The 20,069-nt window shown below is 37.8% G+C and overlaps 1 protein-coding gene across 1 annotated transcript in view; it reads right to left on the bottom strand.

Annotated features, from left to right (window-relative positions):
* LOC126195460 (neural-cadherin-like) overlaps positions 1-20,069 on the bottom strand; it is a 368,993-nt gene that overhangs the window by 196,603 nt on the left and 152,321 nt on the right. Inside the window, exon 6 of the mRNA XM_049934087.1 lies at positions 3,810-4,043. Within this exon, the coding sequence (XP_049790044.1) occupies positions 3,810-4,043 (234 nt within the window). The remainder of the gene's footprint in view (positions 1-3,809; positions 4,044-20,069) is intronic.

The following is a 20,069-nucleotide window of genomic DNA, read 5'->3' as shown; positions in this document are numbered from 1 at the left end:
TGTGTAACTCGTTAGCTTTGATAAATCTGGCTTCACACCTATGTACTTCTCAGCCAAAGTTAGGTAACAGTTTCTGTGTTCAAGTTAATATTATTGTGGTATAGTAAAACCACTTTAACCTATACGCACTACCGAGAGTTTTACCTCACCTGCTCCTACTCATTTCCTACATTCGGCCTACCCTTCAGTTTACAGGAGCAGACCCTCGCACTGCCTTCCAGGTGGGATACAAAACTCCCAACTGTTTTTGCTATATTTGTCAATTGTATCTGCTAAACTCTGTGCTTATGGATACTAAAAGTGACTAGTTTATTGAATGACTGTAAAAGTGACTATGCTCAAGTGCTCTCTATCAACTGCACTTCCTTAACATTTACATACTTTAATAACTGCCTAAGGATTGTAGTTATGTAAATAGTATATGAATGGAACCTATTTAAAATGAGTACTGTGCTGCTAACAGATTTCCAGTTTCCATGTTTAGTCAGTATGACATTTATGAAATGTCGGAGTGATAAGAAGGGGATGTGCAAGGGAGAGTAATTTATGTTGAGTGTGGCCAGACTGGAGGATAAGGTAGAGAGGAGTCTCATACCACCAGAATTCAGAGAAACTGGTGATCGACAGAGGATCCAAAAATATATACTAGACCACCAGATCTCCTGAGTCATGCTGTAGAACCTGATCAGGAAGTGTTTAATGGATAACAAGGCAGTTTGTCTCTGGCTGTGCATAACTTTCTACTTATGAATTGACCCACTGATTCATTCATTAATGACCACCACCAAACCAACAGAGCATATGAGTGGACACAGATGAACAATCTGTGTTGGGCATATCTAGCAGTCACCAGCTAAGGACATTCTACAACATGACTAAAGAGATGTGAGTGTCTGCTATATCAATTGGGTCATCTGGAACCTCTCTCAAAGCATTAATTGTCCTGAATTCCAAGGTAGGAAACCATCCTTCAACATATCCTCTCCCTATCATGCATTCAGTCTACTTTAGCCTCCATTCCATGCCAACTCTCTTACTTCCAATGACGTTCATTAGAAATATCACCCCTGCTCCTCATTCACCAAATGCTGCTATCTGTGCTGAGAGCCAGGGCTCCGTTTCTTATCAAATACTCACAACCCAATTTAAGAAAACTATTTAGTGAAAAAATTTGATTTCTGCACATTTTAACTCAATAAAGGACTGATTTTCTTTCTGTTATTCATAAATAGTTGCTTTGCTGCATCAAAGTAAGTAATACATAGCATAGTATTCTATAGATTTTGCAGAGGAATAAACACACTGCAAAAACGTCACATACGGTTGATTTTAGCTCATACATTGCTATGGACAAAATGTAGATAAGGTATCAAAATTTTATTTAAAATTGAGAGTAAAACAATGTATCATTTCGTCCTTGAGTTATTGATTTTTTTATATTTGACAGATGGTCATGTACGGTGTGCCCAGTTCTGTCAATGTGGACTTGGTGGGTGCTATGAACTACTTATCAGTCAGTTTTAAAAGAACTGATGATGTAACTCTTCAGGCTTTCCCGGCGATCTAATGACATCTTGGGTTGTCGGGTGTTCTGCCGGATATCAGCGTCGTACTTGCACGATATTTCGGTCACGTAGCTCGTAACCTTCATCAGGTGCGACCTGAGACTGGTCGCACCTGATGAAGGTTACGAGCTACGTGACCGAAATTTCGTGCAAGTACGACGCTGATATCCGGCAGAACACCCGACAACCCAAGATGTCAGAACTGATGATGTTTGGTTTGTGGGGTGCTCAACTGTATGGTTATCAGTGCCCGTACAAATTCCCAACCTTTGCTCAGTCCAATCTCGCCACTTTTATGAATGATGATGAAATGATGAGGACAACACAGACATCCAGTCATTTCGAGGCAGGTGAAAATCCCTGACCCTGCCAGGAATCGAACCTGAGACCCTGTGCTCAGGAAGCGAGAAGGCGAGACCATGAGCTGTGGACTTAAGAAAAGTATTTGGTGAAAAATTTTATTTTTGTACATATTACAGCTGAGATCTTTGCTCAAAAAAGGACTAAACTTCTTTCTGTTATTCATCACAGATGCTATGCGGCATCCAATTAAGTAATACATAGCATGAGATTTTATAGATTTTTCAGAAGTAAAAACAAACCACATAAACTTAGTGTATGGTTGATTTTTGCTCATACATTGCTGTGAGCAAAATGTAGATAAGATATCAAAATTTTATTTAAAACTGAGAGTCGAACAATATATCACTTTGTTATTGAGTTATTGATTTTTTATACTTGACAGATAGTCATGTACGGTGTGCCCAATATTGTTAATGTGGACTTGGTAGGTACTATGAAATAGTTATCAACAAATTTGAAGAAAAGTATTTGGAGGAAGCATCTTATTTTTGCACTTCTAACAATCTGATATCTTTCTCAACAAAGGACTGAATTTCTTTCCATTATTCTTCATAGTTACTATGCTGCACCAAATTAATTAAACATATCATGAAGTTTTCAAGAGTTTTCAGTGGTAAAAATGCATTGTGTAAACTTTGTGTATGGTTGATTTTAGCTCATAAATTGCTATGAACAAAATGTGATTAAAATATATATACATTTTATTTAAAGCTGAGAGCAGAACAAAATCTAATTTCATTCTTCAGTTACTGTTTTTTTTATATTTGAGAGATGGTTGCATGTGATGTTCCCATTTGCATCCCTGCACCCTGGGAATCAGTTGGTCAGAAGCAACCATCATATTTCATAAATGGTTGAAGGTATCAAAATGATGTTTTTTTGCAAATGATAGCATACGAAGGGACACTTCTGTTTCATGACCATCATAAATACTCAAAACTTTTTTATTAACCAAGATATGGTAGTAACTCATTTGCAGCAGTGAGAGGTTGGCAGAAAGGGATGCATAAACACATAAATAGTGTTTGGGGAAAACCCAGGACCCACATTTAAACACATCCTCAGCACTTGGATGGCAGTGGATCATGGCAAATTACTTCATCCATAGCAGTTAAAGGGTTAATATAAAGCTATGATAAAGCCAAAGATCGTACTGTATGTGGTATGTCCTTGCCTTTGAACGGATGCCCATCTAGTTATAGGGAGACCATTGGTTTAGTGTGGACATTGGCACTTGATATTTTTGATAACAACAAGTCATTGCTGGCAGTGGAAAAAGCAGTACGTGACAAAAAACCCTAGGCCTGATCAGGGTTGAAACACCAGACCTTTGGATTTATAGTCTGGCACTTTCCCACTGAGTCAGACTTCGTACTATAAATTGAAATATACGAATAACTGTAACAAGCTGCTTTTATTCATCCTCTTGCCACATGTTATGGGGGATTATGTCTCTATATAATGAGAGTTAATTTAAATTAACTGTTTGTGCATTTTATTTACTGGGCAGCCTGTAACTCTGTCTGGCATGAAATGGTGAACAATAAACTATTTCAATAAGTGGCTTCTAAAATTTAGTTATGCTAGTTGATTACATATGTAAATAAACTTCAGTAGTCACAGGCTGATTTCCCAAATTATTTTTACATTACATGCTTCAATTTTTATGAACTGACATAAGAGCAGATTTATACTAGGAGGGAACAAGTGCAAAAGACTTATAACAATGCTGCTAAAAGACATGAAGGAAAAAGGTGGGAGAAGACAGGGGTAAAGGAGAGTGAATGTCATTGGGTTGTTAATCTTAGGGCAGGGTATGAAAAAAAAGATGGACGAGGGCAGTTAGTGGAAGGCGGGGGAAGGAATGAGAGGGACCCTTACCTTTCAGTCCTCCACCATCCACAGCTACAACCTGAATCGAGTACTCAGCAGTACGTTCACGATCAAGGCAGCATATGGCTGTCCTGATGAAACCAGTGTCAGGATCAATCTCAAATATTGGTTTTCCACTGTCTTCTTCAATGACGTTCTTCTCAATAGTGTATGTTATCTTTGCATTAGTTCCTTCATCTGGATCATCATTATCAGTAGCTGTCAAGTTGGCTACTATCTCCCCTGCACACCAAAATTATATAGTATTAGGCCTACATTAATTGTTCACAAAGTTTATGAAGAGATAGTGAAGACTGATATGGAGAAGCCTTAAAGCAGGGCTGGCCAAACGCTGCACAGCGTGCAGACGTGCAGAAGTGCTGCACATGTGCGCACGTGTGTGACAGCGACATCTGTTATTAGACATGTGTCCTAAATGAACGGCGTCGGCTCCTCTTCCCTGTTTATGTGGTACAAGCAAGAGCGCAACATACGCAGTCTTGTTTACCCCTGGTGACCGTAACCTTAACAGAGAAGAACTGAGAAATGGCAGGTACTGTGAAAAAGCAAAGGACGGCAGATCTATGCTCTCGGTCGTTTCAATCAAGCATCAGTGATGAAAATCTCCCGCAATTACTTGTGTTTGTCAATGAGCCGTGCTTTTGTGCCCGATATTAACAATATCATTTCGCATGACCAGTGATAAAAGTGTTTGGATTTATTCCTTTCATAATTAAAAATTAGTGTTTACTAACTGTGCATTATTGCCTCATTCTGCTCCATGTCACATTATTATCAGGAAAATTGGTCATTAAACTGATTGTTGTATACATACATTTAGGGTTTTTTTTTAAATGTGTGAAGGGCTACGCTCAGTTGAAGTCGATAAAACATAACATTCATCTAATTGTCAGTCATTACGCAGATTTCAGACAGAACTGATGAAAGATATAGCAATAATGGTACAGGTGATCATCGAGAGGTCTGCGGTTGTCATTCTGTTCAGAGGTCAGCGAGACAGAAATTATGTGGGTGTAATTGCATTGGTTTAATGTTATTTGAAATCATAACTAAGGTTCGTTGGAAGTCGCTAAGTGCGCTCCTTCTTAAATACTAGATCAAAAACATTATGCGTATTTACGTGCCATCAGTCAAGCTGCCTTAATAAAAACCCACGGTTGTTAACTGTATTACTTGTCTTACTGGTTTAAACTGTTAACATAAAAGTAGACGCCTCAAGGAGTAGACTGTGACAGTATTTTAAATGTTTAATATGCGAAATACCTTTCCATGGTTGGCTTGCAAGTTGTGGAAAGAGCACTAGAATGCGTCAGTACAGATTATCTCAGCAAGTGGATAAAGTGACATCTGTGCGTAGAAACCTGCACTACATGAACACTGACGGCTGCGGCATGCACGCTGTGACCCGGAAGTTGCACATGTGCAGGAGCACCGCACGCGTGCAGAATTTCGGGCCGGCCCTGCCTTAAAGCGTAGAGAATGGAACATGGGCACAGCCATTTCTTTTGCGTGTTGTGTGGAGTAACATTGCTAGTGATCACCATGAGGTGTGATGAGAACAAAAGAACTTCCCTCCCTGGCTGTTTGTAAGCACTCTATGAGAGAACACCATGCAGATGTTGTTCCATATAAATAGATGAAGTAATTGTAGTGCCTCATATAAAGTGAATTAAACCATGGAAAGCACAAAATAAAATGCACAAAGTGTGTGGAGTACCAAAACTCCACAAGACGTTCACCATATCAATAAATACACTCGTGGAAATGGAAAAAAGAACACATTGACACCGGTGTGTCAGACCCACCATACTTGCTCCGGACACTGCGAGAGGGCTGTACAAGCAATGATCACACACACGGCACAGCGGACACACCAGGAACCGCGGTGTTGGCCGTTGAATGGCGCTAGCTGCGCAGCATTTGTGCACCGCTGCCGTCAGTGTCAGCCAGTTTGCCATGGCATACGGAGCTCCATTGCAGTCTTTAACACTGGTAGCATGCCGCGACAGCGTGGACGTGAACCGTATGTGCAGTTGACGGACTTTGAGCGAGGGCGTATAGTGGGCATGCGGGAGGCCGGGTGGACGTACCGCCGAATTGCTCAACACGTGGGGCGTGAGGTCTCCACAGTACATCGATGTTGTCGCCAGTGGTCGGCGGAAGGTGCACGTGCCCGTCGACCTGGGACCGGACCGCAGCGATGCACGGATGCACGCCAAGACCGTAGGATCCTACGCAGTGCCGTAGGGGACTGCACCGCCACTTCCCAGCAAATTAGGGACACTGTTGCTCCTGGGGTATCGGCGAGGACCATTCGCAACCGTCTCCATGAAGCTGGGCTACGGTCCCGCACACCGTTAGGCCGTCTTCCGCTCACGCCCCAACATCGTGCAGCCCGCCTCCAGTGGTGTCGCGACAGGCGTGAATGGAGGGACGAATGGAGACGTGTCGTCTTCAGTGATGAGAGTCGCTTCTGCCTTGGTGCCAATGATGGTCGTATGCGTGTTTGGCGCCGTGCAGGTGAGCGCCACAATCAGGACTGCATACGACCGAGGCACACAGGGCCAACACCCGGCATCATGGTGTGGGGAGCGATCTCCTACACTGGCCGTACACCACTGGTGATCGTCGAGGGGACACTGAATAGTGCACGGTACATCCAAACTGTCATCGAACCCATCGTTCTACCATTCCTAGACCGGCAAGGGAACTTGCTGTTCCAACAGGACAATGCACGTCCGCATGTATCCCGTGCCACTCAACGTGCTCTAGAAGGTGTAAGTCAACTACCCTGGCCAGCAAGATCTCCGGATCTGTCCCCCATTGAGCATGTTTGGGACTGGATGAAGCGTCGTCTCACGCGGTCTGCACGTCCAGCACGAACGCTGGTCCAACTGAGGCGCCAGGTGGAAATGGCATGGCAAGCTGTTCCACAGGACTACATCCAGCATCTCTACGATCGCCTCCATGGGAGAATAGCAGCCTGCATTGCTGCAAAAGGTGGATATACACTGTACTAGTGCCGACATTGTGCATGCTCTGTTGCCTGTGTCTATGTGCCTGTGGTTCTGTCAGTGTGATCATGTGATGTATCTGACCCCAGGAATGTGTCAATAAAGTTTCCCCTTCCTGGGACAATGAATTCACGGTGTTCTTATTTCAATTTCCAGGAGTGTACAATTTTCTAGTACATGATATACAATTGGAATTACAATGTGAAGTTATACGAGATATATGTTACTTGAGATCATCGTTACTTGAGATCATCGACTGTCTTCTGAGTTACAACTTAAACTGTTCAGGAAACTGTTGGTGAGCTTCTCCTGACATTACATCAACCAAGGTATCATCTTCTAGTGAAGCTACAGCTTGGGCTACACTCCAGTTTATTCTGTTACCATAAACTTCATTCCAAAAGGTACTGAAGAAATACCAAAGCTGTAGCAATAGCAATTTATTTATTTATTCATTCATCCATAGATCTTCTCACAATGGCCTAGTACTTGGCATCATAGCATAATGAAAACAAATAGCTCAAATAAACATACAAACACAATATACAAGTTTTGTGAGGATAGAACAGATGGTTGGCTGTGGCCCTGCTTAAGGAACCATGCTGATAGCTGCCTACAGGGATTTAAGAAAACCACAGAAAAACCTAAATCAGGGTGGTTGGGAATAACAAACTCCATCCTCCCCAATATGGAGTCAGTGTATTAAAAACTGCCCTGCCTGTTGGTTCCTATTATACAATGATTTATCAATTTCTAATGACTCAATTGAAATAACAGCTTCATAAGTAGTAATTAGCACTTCAACTTCACAAATGGTAGTTGACACTAACATCATTGCAAAACATTTATGAAAGCTTTCACTAGCCTTGTTGACAACATACAGACAAGACCTCTTCACCCAGACACAGATATCAGTGATCACTACACGGTTGCAACATCAATAGACACGAAGGTACAAAAGACAAGGAAAATAAGCAGAAAAGTCAACATGTCTAGTAAAATGGATAAGGATCATATTATATCATTTTCCATACATGTGCTAGATTAATTTAATTAACACATTGAACATAAAGGAGAACAGCAGCTACAGTCCAAACAAATGGCCATTCCAGCTTTAACAGAATAATTAAAGATGCCAGGGAGTCCCCTTGGTATGCAGACAACATGAAGAAACTTACTTGGAATCAGTGTCTACTATACAGTAGTTACAAAGCAATGAAAATAGGGATGGATCACACTCTTCTACAAAAAAGGAAGTACATTGAAGCAATCACTTACTGTACAAGCCACTGTCAAGCGCACTGCAAGTGTGCTTTACATGGTAGTATATGTTAAAGTTTCTTCCCCTTCTAGTCTCAATGGTCCCCAGAACTACAGCCCTATATGACTCTCATCTATCTGTAGTAGAATAATATGACACACTTTTAACAAATTGTCAGGAATAAAATAGCCTTCTTGACATAAATCAGCATGATCACACAAAACTTAACTTGCCCTCTTCTTACATGATATACATTTTGCCATGGATATAGATAAGCAAATGGTTTCTAAACTTCTGATTCATCAATAGCCACCAAAGATAATATATTCCTATGATGTAACACAAGTTGTGACTAGATTGAAAATTTCTTGTCAGCTGGGATATAACATGTCATCCTGTATGGAAAATTTCCTACACTGCCTTGTGTACCTAGGAAGTCTAACAGAACTAGTACTGACACATTATCCGCGCGCCGGAATATTAATTTTGGTAGTTTCACCTGTTCTACAGCTGGATGACTGTCGCACTAGACCAGTACTGGCTTTACAGTATAGCTTGCTACAAGAGTTTATGCGGACTTTGCAAATGTAAGCATTGATGGCGTCTTTCTTCAACACTGCTTTTAACATCGTCTGGACTGTATCTACGTATGCAGAGAAACGGGCTGGTGATCAGACGCGGTAATGAGGTACGAAAAAGGGGACAGAACTGGATATGGTACTGAGAGAGAACCTGATGTTGAGACAAAGCCGGATGCTGTACCTCAGTGATGAGCCCTTATGTGATCCAGGTGTAAGTGTTTGTGATCGGTACCCATTTACTTTGTCTGTGAAAGTAGTTGGAAACCCCCAATTTGTTGTAAGAACAATGTTAAATTTAGAGATGACCCCCACATCACCGTGTAAGGTGTAGGAAAGGACACCATTCGTAGTGCCAGAGTTATATTTCAGTGAACTTGGACGCTACTTAAGCGACGAAATAAATGATTGTTTTTGGTTAAATATTATGTGTAATATGTAAAAGTTTGATAAGAAAAGAGGTTGTTGTTACAAGCACTTTTATGAATGTTTTCCCTTTTATGAATGTTTTGAAAATTTAAATTGAGATAAAATGTTGGAGTGTTGGAGGGGGGGGGGGGGGGAAGGTACTGAACATGTTACACACAAATGAGGTAGTGGATGGCAGTAGTTGCTATCTCAGACTTTTCACAGATAAAGTCATATCTCTGAGGATATTTGACTGGGCAAATACTGCAGTAAATTCCAGTTAGATCTTGACAGTATAGCAATGCGGTGGAAAGACTGGCAAAAATGTAAAACAGTAGAACTGAAAAAAAAACAAACATAAATATATAACTTATTTTTGACTGCAGGATTAATAAACCACAACTAGATTGTAGTGTCATACAATAACTTTGGAGCAACAATGTGTACAGACATGAACTGGAATGATAACATTTGCTTAATGTTAGATAAAGCAAATGGTAGGCTTCCATTCATTGGTGGAATACTGGGAAACTGCATATAGTTTACACAAGAAACAGCATGCAGAACACTTGCACATCTCATATCTCAGTATTGATTAATTGTGTGGGATTCATATCAAATTGCACTAATAATAAAGGGAAGCAATAAATCAAAATCGATTTGGAAGGTTATAAACAATAGCATAGGAAAATGTACAACCAAGACACATAATTTCAAAATTAAAAGTGAGGGTAAAGTGACAGAAGATGGTCAACAGGTAGCTGATATATTCAATGAACATTATGTGAACATAGCACCGAACCTAATTAAAAGTCTGTGCAATTCAAACAACAAAAACATAAAAGTGCCAACTTGTGAAAAGACAATGTTTCTGTACCCAGTAACAGAATGTGAAGTTACAAAAACTATTAATTAACTAAAAAAAAAAAGTCTTGCGGTATTGACGGAATTCCAGACAAGGTAATCAAACATAATTCTACCAGTATAGATCCTCACCCAACTGATATTGTTAATACTTCTTTCAGGACAGGGGTGTTCCCATCAGAACTAAAACTCTCCATAATAAAGCCACTTCACAAAAAGGATAGTACAGCTGACATAAATAATTATAGGCCAGTGTCATTATTGTCAAGTTTCTCTAAAGTTATTGAAAGAGTAATGTATGAAAGGCTAGCTAACTTCCTGAATAAAAATAAAATACTGACTAATGCTCAAAATGGGTTTAGAAAGAACAGATCCACAGAAACGGCAGTCTTCCAATTAATGAAAATGGTTCTAAATACCTTGGACAAGAACGAATTAAGTTGTGGAATATTCTTAGATTTATCTAAAGCATTTGATTTAATCGGCCATGACTTATTGCTTACGAAACTAGAATGTTATGGGGTTCGGGGACTTGCCTTCAAATGGTTCAAGTATTATCTCTCTGACAGACAACAGAAAGTACAAATATGTCATGAAGGCAAAGAGTATCTTTCAGATTTCAAACAAACTAGCTATGAAGTGCCACAGGGTTCAGTGTTAGGCCCTTTGTTGTTCTTGGTGTACACAAAAGATTTGCCAAACCATCTGATAGTTGCAGAAATGGTGATGTTCGCTGCCGACACTAGCATTTTTATAAAAGGATACACTGAGGATGATCTACAGTAGAGTGTCTCAAGGACAATAAATGAGACAGGAAAATAGTTTAGTGATAATGCTTTGATCATAAATAAGGATAAAACGGTATTGATGAGTTTCAGTAATATTAAAAGTAAAGCTAGAAGAAGAGTAAAAGCTGAGTTAGGGAACTATGTTATTGCACAAGCTCCATACACAGAATTCCTCGGTATATGGGTGGACGAGCACTTGAGATGGGAAAAGCATCTAGAAGTTTTGAGTAAAAAATTAAGTAAATGCTGCTATGTGCTAAGAATGCTTCAGCAATGTTGTAACACTGAATCATTGCTGTGTGCCTATAATGAACAGTTTTCTTAGATATGGTGTGATCTTTTGAGGAAATACAGGTACGGCAAAACAAGCTTTCAAACTTCAAAAAAGATTTTTTATTTATTTATTTATTTTTTTTATACGTTAAGATGGCGACGCATATAGATGTGGTAGTAAATCGGTCCAGAAATTGCGAGTATTTAGCGTCAATAAGGTGCAAGTTATGAGACAAAATCGTATCAAGTGGCATTAGAATTTGTTCAGTGTTGCATATTTGGTATCATTCGCAGTGCTTCGCGAAAATAAATCAAGAAAACATCTCGTGTACGTGTGGAACAAAGTGTAACGGACGTCTGGCAGCGAGTGAAATGTGCCGCGCAAATCGTGAAATCATAGTACTCGAATCACTGCAGAAAGAACTGAAAGCCACAAGAGAACATGCTCTGTTGTTGGAAAACATTATTAAAAGTCTATCTGACCCATCACATAAAGAACTCGGTTAACTTCAAGAGTACAGTGAACCAAAGAAATATGCAAAACCTAAATTTGTTTCCAGTGCGTTAAAAGTTCCGTTAAGAAATCGATTTCAACTTCTTATTACGGATTGTGAACTTAAAAATGTTGAAACAAGCAACTCACACCAAGACTATGAATCGGAATCGGCGGACAGGAAATTTACAAAGCGCAATAAGTCAGTAAAACGTAACTGTCTCGATGTTGCAAACAAAGTGACTCCTAAAAACTTTAGTAGGCCTACAGTTTTGCTTGCTGACAGCCACGGAAGAGGAATTGCAGGAATTCTTCGTTTCCAGCAGGATCTCAATGTGACAAGTGTTGTGAAACCTGGAGCAGGCCTAAAAGAAGTTTTGAAAAACTATAAAAACAATAATCACGTGACACAAAGTGAATGCATTGTAATATTGGGCGGTGCAAACGATGTATATAAGAATGAACTAATAGTAGCAAACAGAGCGCTAAGAGATGCGCTACATAGAACAGAGGATCAGAAAGTTATTGTTGTAGGCATTCCACACAGACATGACCTTACTGAATCTTCTTGTGTGAACAGAGAAATCCAAAAAGCAAACAGGGTGTATAAAAAGATCTGCAAGACCACTTCAAATGCTTTTTTCCTCGGTATTAACGATCTTGAAAGGCAGCACTTCACAACACATGGTATGCATTTAAATAAATGGGGCAAATCGCTGCTCAGTCAAAAGATCAAAATTGTAGTGGATATTGTTTCTCCTAGATGTAAGAAAAGTGATCCTATTCCACTACCACTGGTAAAGGACGCCTGCGAAGTATCTTCCCTACCATGTACTCCAGTTGCAGCAGTAACACAACATCAGGTATCACTGATTACAAAAGAATGTGCTGGGAGAGAGGAAGCTGTAACTACAGTTACAACAGGTAGAACACCTCATTCAGGAACTAAGATAACAGAAACAGCAAAAGTGGCAGCATATTCAGCAACAAGTGTACCAACAGGTGATCCAGCTGTCCATTCTGCAGCAACATTTGAACTACCTACAGTGGGAACCCAGCCACTTAGATCATGCCATGAACAAGAAGACGCGAAGAGACCTCCAAGAGTAGAAGCGCAGTATCAAGTGTAGCGGGCAAACGAAAAACTGTACCTCCATTACGTCTAAATGATTTTTTAGTAGAAGGCAGCAAGGGGAAGAAGCCCATAAGATAAATAGTGCCAGAGATTTAATAGCCTCTCAGCAAAATAGTGCATCTGTAAAGAAAGACAGGTTTGATTTTATAATCTGTTATCTTAACATTGAAGGAGTAAGGGATAAAGAATTTATTGTCAATGACTTTGGATTAGAAAATAAGTTTGATATCTTTTGTTTAAGTGAACACTGGGCTAGTGAGAGTGAACTTACATTTATTAAATTTGATAATTATATTCTAGCCAGTAGCTACTGCAGACAATTGCATTTAAGAGGTGGTGTGGCAATATATGTTAACAAGTCACTTAGCAGTACATTCAATAGATTAGATCTAGATTTTCTGTGTGATGAACAGAACTTTGAAGCTGCTGGTATAGTAATAGACAGTTTTAAGTTTGTTGTAATTTCCCTGTACAGGTCACCTAAGGGTATAACCAATGTATTTTTAGAAAAACTGGACCTGCTGTTACATGTACTTACAGATGCCAGATGGATACATTATGATATTGTGATAGGTGGAGATGTGAATGCTGAATTCGATGTCACAACACAAAAACGTACTGTCACTGAACTCCAAAACCTACTAAGACAGTGCAACTTACATTCAGTCAATAACAAACCTACAAGAGAACATGCATGCCTTGACAATATTTTTGTAAATTTTAAAGCAACAGAAGAATCATGTTTTTTGACAGTATTTCCATATTCTGATCATGATTCAGTATCTTTAAACTATACAAGTAGGTTCCCTCCTGATAAGAGTTATGTAAATAAGCTTGTCCCAGAAATTGTGGTCACTAGACCAGTCACAGATGAGAAAACTGACAGGTTTCGTACGTCCCTTTCTAACAGAGATTGGTTTGGCCTGTGTTATGATGAGACACATTATACTCTAAGCAATTATCTGCCAGCAAAGGTACTATTTGATAGGTTTCTCAAAGCATTTTTGGGACACTTTAATGACTGCATACCAATAAAGAAATGCAAAGTAACTGACAGAGTCCTAAAAGCAAAAGTTCCAAATACACAAAATACATGGTATACAAAACAGGTGTCTACTATGAAAAATCAAGTTATGTTGTTGTACAATATTTATAAAAATCTGAAAACCAACCATGCTAAACTAGCCTATGTTAGATCTAGGAATGAGTACAAAAAAGCAATTGTGGAAGCCAAACAAGCACACAATCTCTGAAGTATTGAGAAATCCACCAATAAGTGCAAAGCAGCGTGGACTCTAATAAATAGTGTCGCCAAAGATAAAAGAAGTGACAAAATTAGTATCTCTCCCCAGGAATTTAATGACTTTTTTATTAAATCAGTTGAGGAAGTAGGAAGTGCTATAATTAAACCTGAAATCAGCTCATCACAGTTACTGTCAAAAAATATTGCTAGGTCATCAGCAAACACAAGTACCTTCAATTTTTCTGAGGTCTCACATGGTTTTGTGTTAAGAATAGTGAAGCAGTTAAAATCATCAGACAGTGTAGACATATATGGCCTGTCTTGTAACATGCTTAAGAAAGTAATAGACTGTATAGTGTACCCCCTAACATATTGTATAAACAAGTGTATGCTGGAGGGTTTTTTCCCTGATGAGCTTAAACTGTCTAGGGTAGTTCCAGTACATAAAAAAGGAGATAAAAATTCTGTCTCAAGTTACAGGCCAATATCCATAGCCCCAGTTTTCTCAAAAGTTCTAGAATGCATAATTTACCAACAATTATCTGTTTACTTTGATAACATAGGATTAATAAGTGGATCACAGTATGGCTTTAGGAAAAACCTGTCAACCATTGATGCCATAGACAATGTTGTTAAATACATCCATCAAGTATTTGAAGATAAATGCTTTGCCCAAGTGACTTTTTGTGACCTAAGCAAAGCCTTTGACTGTGTAGAACATACACTACTACTCGAATAAATGGATTTTTGTGGTGTTAAAGGTAACAGCCTTAAGCTATTAAGATCATATTTACAAAACCGTAAGCAAGCCGTCTGTGTTGGGAAAGAAATATCCAGTATAAACAAGTTGAGGTAGGTGTTCTGCAGGGATCCATGCTGGGCCCTTTCCTTTTCCTAATAATGATAAATGACCTGCCATCATTTATCAAATCCAGAACAGTACTCTATGCTGATGATACAACGTTTCTGAACAGCAGTAATGATCTTAATAGCCTTAAAACATGTGTTACAGAGACAATTGAGCAAGCTTCACTCTGGTTTAAAGCAAATGGGTTCTTGCTTAATGAAAGCAAAACCCAGCAGATGGTATTTAGTTTAAAAGACAAGTTTCCATCAGATGATCCTAGTTGTGTTAAATTTTTGGGGGTATATTTGGATGATAAACTTTCTTGGAATCCACATATTAAGTATATTAGCGGTAAATTGTCTAAGGTAATCTATTTGTTAAGGCGATTAATGCACTGTGTACCTAAAAATTATGTTAGAGTATCTTACTACTCATTTTTCCAAAGCATCATATCCTATGGCATTATTTTATGGGGAAACTCCACTTGTGTGCATGATATACTATTGCTGCAAAAGAAAGCTATTGGGATAATTACAGGCTCACCATACAAGGCTCACTGTAAACCTTTGTTTACTCAACAAAAAATCATGACAGTAATAAACCTATATATTTATTATGTTTTAATCTACACGAAAAAGAACTTACCTTAAGTAAAACGCAGGGCAAATACACATTGTTACAGCACTAGGACAAACAGCCCTACCACAGACTGTCAAAATCAGTTACCAGTTATGAACTTATGGGCCACAAATTATTTAACAAACTTCCACAAGGTATACAAAATTTACCAGAGCAACAATACAAACAAACACTTTATGACTGGTTAGTTGTAAACCCATTCTACAATGTAAAGGATTTCATGACCTGTGATATTAAACTGTAAAGTTCTTAACAATTCTGTCCTATAGCATGTACTGTAGTGTATTGTATTATATGTATGACTTTGTCTATTGCTGTAATGGCTTTTTTATTTATTTATTTATTTATTTGATTAGCCATCCGTAGACATTTTGCAATGTATGGATGTTGTCAGTTTGGATACAGTGATTTTTGCAGATACATTGACACTTTTATATGTATTTACAGAGTATACGAATACAATGACATTTATCACTTAAATTACATTCAAACAATTAAATATTCACTTATTGTTTAGAAACAGTGTTCCTGAAAATATAGTTTAAGGGTTTTCTGTAACAGTACATGTTGTTAATTTCTTTGATGTCCTGTGCAGCTTGTTATACATTTACAGAATATACAATACAATGTCATTATGTCACTTAAATTACATTCAAACATTTAGATATTCACTTACTGTGTAAAAACAGTGTTCCTGAAAATACAGTTTAAGAGTTTTTCTGAAACAGTACATGCTGTTAATTTCTTTGATTTCCTGTGGCAGCTTGTTATACAATTTTACACCCTGATACAAGAAACTATTTTGGGTCTTATGCTTGTTTCTCCTATCTAGATGAAGGCAGTGGCTTGTTCTTGTGCTATAGCTGTGTAAAATGCTGTTTGTACTATAATTCACTATATTTTTCTTTATATATACTATAGTGTGGAACATAAATAAACAGGGAACAGTTAGAATACCAAGTATTTTGAATAGTTCTCTGCAGTGAGCCCACTTACTGCTTTTAGTTATAATTCTCACTGCTCTCTTCTGCACTTTAAAAACTGTTTGTAAGTTGAGTACATTATTTCCCCAGAAAATTATCCCATAGCTTATGACTGAATGTACATAGCTAAAATATACAGTTCTTAGACATTCATCGCTGCATACTGAGGAGAGAACTCTAAGTGCGTAACACATTGTAGATATCTTTTTTGTGAGTTTTTTGACATGTTCACTCCACCTAAGCTGGCTGTCAATATGCAACCCTAGGAATTTTGTGGTGGGCACTTCGTCTACAGAGGTGTTATGTAGCTTTAACTTTAGGGGACTGTTTTTTCTGTTTATTCTAAAGCGTATGCTATTTGTTTTCTTAATGTTTAAGGTCACTTTATTCTCTGTAGACCATTTGTAGACATCTTTCAGTGATTCATTACAATTTTCCAACATTTGTGCTGATGTCTCACTGGTGATTATAATATTGCTGTCATCGGCAAACAATATCTTCTCTCCATGTCGGATATATTGTGGAAAGTCATTTATATAAATCAAGAACAACACCGGACCCAGCACACTTCCCTGAGGGACCCCAATATTAATATGACAATAAAATTATTATTATTATTTCTTTCCTTTCTCAGACCTTAGGTCTGGTTCGAAATGAAAGTGACGCGGACCTTGATCAAGCGTGACTTCCTTTTAACTGTACGGTATATGTTACATTGCGTTTAGGAACTTTCGGTTAATTGAACATGTATCAATAATTACGGATTTCTGTAGTTGTATATATATGTTTGGATGTAGCTGTATTGTGTTGATGTACTGGTGGATATTGTGTGGTATGACTCCTGTAGTTATTTTATTATTATTATTTCTTTCTTGTCTCAGACGTTATGTCTGGTTAAAAATGGAAGGTGACGCGGACCTTGATCAAGCGTGACTTCCTTTTAACTGTACGGTATATGTTACATTGCATTTAGGAACTTTCGGGTAATTGAACAAGTGTCAATAATTACAGATTTCTGTAGTTGTATATATAAGTTTGGATGTAGCTGTATTGCATTGATGTACTGGTGGATATTGTGTGGTATGACTCCTGTAGTTGATAGTATAATTGGTATAATGTCAACTTTATCGTGATGCCACATGTCCCTGACTTCCTCAGCCAGTTGGATGTATTTTTCAATTTTTTCTCCTGTTTTCTTTTGTATATTTGTTGTATTGGGTATGGATATTTCGATTAGTTGTGTTAATTTCTTCTTTTTATTGGTGAGTATGATGTCAGGTTTGTTATGTGGTGTTGTTTTATCTGTTATAATGGTTCTGTTCCAGTATAATTTGTATTCATTGTTCTCCAGTACATTTTGTGGTGCATACTTGTATGTGGGAACATGTTGTTTTATAAGTTTATATTGTAAGGCAAGCTGTTGATGTATTATTTTTGCTACATTGTCATGTCTTCTGGGGTATTCTGTATTTGCTAGTATTGTACATCCACTTGTGATGTGATCTACTGTTTCTATTTGTTGTTTGCAAAGTTTGCATTTATCTGTTGTGGTATTGGGATCTTTAATAATATGCTTGCTGTAATATCTGGTGTGTATTCTTTGATCCTGTTATTATTATTATTATTATTATTATTATTATTATAGTGTCATGTAGGGAAATATTTAAAGAATTTAAAATAATGACTCTTTCTAGCTTATACATTTATGAATGTGTATGCTTTCTGAAAACTCACCAGGAATTCTCAACATTAAATAATCAGGTCCATAACCATGAAACAAGGAACAGGGATGATTTTCACAGAGACACTCACAAAGGAGCACTCTACCAAAAAGTGTAAATGACCAACCCAAAATACTTTTTAGTGCATTGTCTTCTACAATAAAGAAAATTGAAGAATTTCATAAATTCAAGGTAGATCTTAAACAATTTTTACTAACACATAGCTTTTATAGCATTGAAGAATATCTGAATATGGAAAAGTAATATTATTTATATATACTGATATAAAATATTTGTATTTATTATCCAAGTTTTTGAAACAAATTAAAGATAAGAAACTGTATTGTAATTGACTACATCCATACAATGTATATTGTTAACGGATGTATAAAGAGATTGATTGATTGATTGAGTGTATGCCAAGAAGTGTGAAAAGGAAAAAAGGGCTTGTTTGATTGGTAAAAATTATGTAATAGAATTGTTTATATTGTAAGAAATATTTCACAAAAACCTGATTAGAAAACTCAAAATATTGCATTTCAGTGTAGAAACTATGAATATTCTTCGGTCTTCTATTAATCAGTCCCACAGTGATTGTGAGGATGGAAATAGGCTAATAACAGCTTTCACAGAGGTGTATCAGATGCCATTCTTCTCAGATTGCATCTATGAATGAAATGGGAATAAAACCTTATATTGTAGAATAAAAATTGCCCTCTGCCAGTAATTCCTAAAATATAAATGTACAACATACTCACATCTATTCTGTAAAGAATTTCAAGTGGTTTCAATTTCAGCACTGAAAATATGTTTCCTCTCATTGGCTTTATGAAACTGATATGTGTTCAATGTCATATGTATTGCAAAGGGATAGTGCCCTAGCTGGTGCCATCCTTATTCTAGACCTTAGCCATCCTTCAAGCACATATACGGGAGGAGAAAGAAAAAGGTAGCGCCGCACTATTTGCCTCCTGACCACATAATTGTCAGTATTAAGTTTGCTGAAAATGCACAAATCCTCAGAGGTCTAACAGCTTGCCTTTCGTCAATATCTTGACCAATGTACCAGCACATAGGCTACACAGTGTGCAATTGTTGTTTAGTATTTCTAGAAGGGTATGAAGAGACTAGAGAAGGAATTTCTACATAGCATAGGTTCTTGCATGGTAAAAACTGGTGCACAGGGAGTAAGTTGTACCTCCCTTCAATAACACGTCAATAAGTTAAATGGGATTTATCCCTTGCACAAGATCTACAGAGACAGAGGTAAACAGTGCTTAATGCTTCATGTAATTGAAACTGAAATTTTATCATACTTTAACAAGTGGAATAGTGATATTTATTTGCAAATGGTCACTATTGCATTGCAGTAATTTGATCACTAAGTTTCCCTGTGACTAAATAATAAACAATATTAACTGAAGTTGGGTACTGTAAAATGGAGTAACTATGGAAATGTTTTGCAGTTTTTTTGTCTATATTTACCCAGTGAATACATGAAGACTTTGTTTCCATGTAAAGTTGACCTTCCGTTTTCCAAACATGGACGTCATTCTACTTCATGGGCATTGATATTTTTATAACTGCTAACCATCAGTGTCCCTATTTTACCCCATCATGTGAGGTAACATCGAGAAAGCACATCTTCTCTTTGAAATACTAAGACTCACGAATACCTGAAGAAATATTAAGTGTGTGCTATGGTAAATTTATTACAACTATTTATTGTGGCTAATCAGCATAACATTTATAGATAAACATCTTGCAACAATACAAAAGTGAGTTTAATTTTGATAATAATGAGGTTTACACCCCAAACTCAAATTCCTGCAAAAACTGAAGAGTTCAATGTAAATCAGAAGCTCAGACCCACTTTTTATGCTTCAAAACCAAGTTGTTTGGGCGGCCTGATCAGCTGTACTATTACATCCTTTGAGCAGTAAATTGCATCAAGTTTAGTAGGCCATTTCCAAAGCACCCCAAACTCCCTTACAGAAGTGG

This window comes from Schistocerca nitens, chromosome 7 (genome assembly GCF_023898315.1).
Source record: "Schistocerca nitens isolate TAMUIC-IGC-003100 chromosome 7, iqSchNite1.1, whole genome shotgun sequence".
NCBI classification, from domain to species: Eukaryota; Metazoa; Arthropoda; class Insecta; order Orthoptera; family Acrididae; genus Schistocerca; species Schistocerca nitens.
This window is presented reverse-complemented; position numbering and strand designations above follow the sequence as displayed.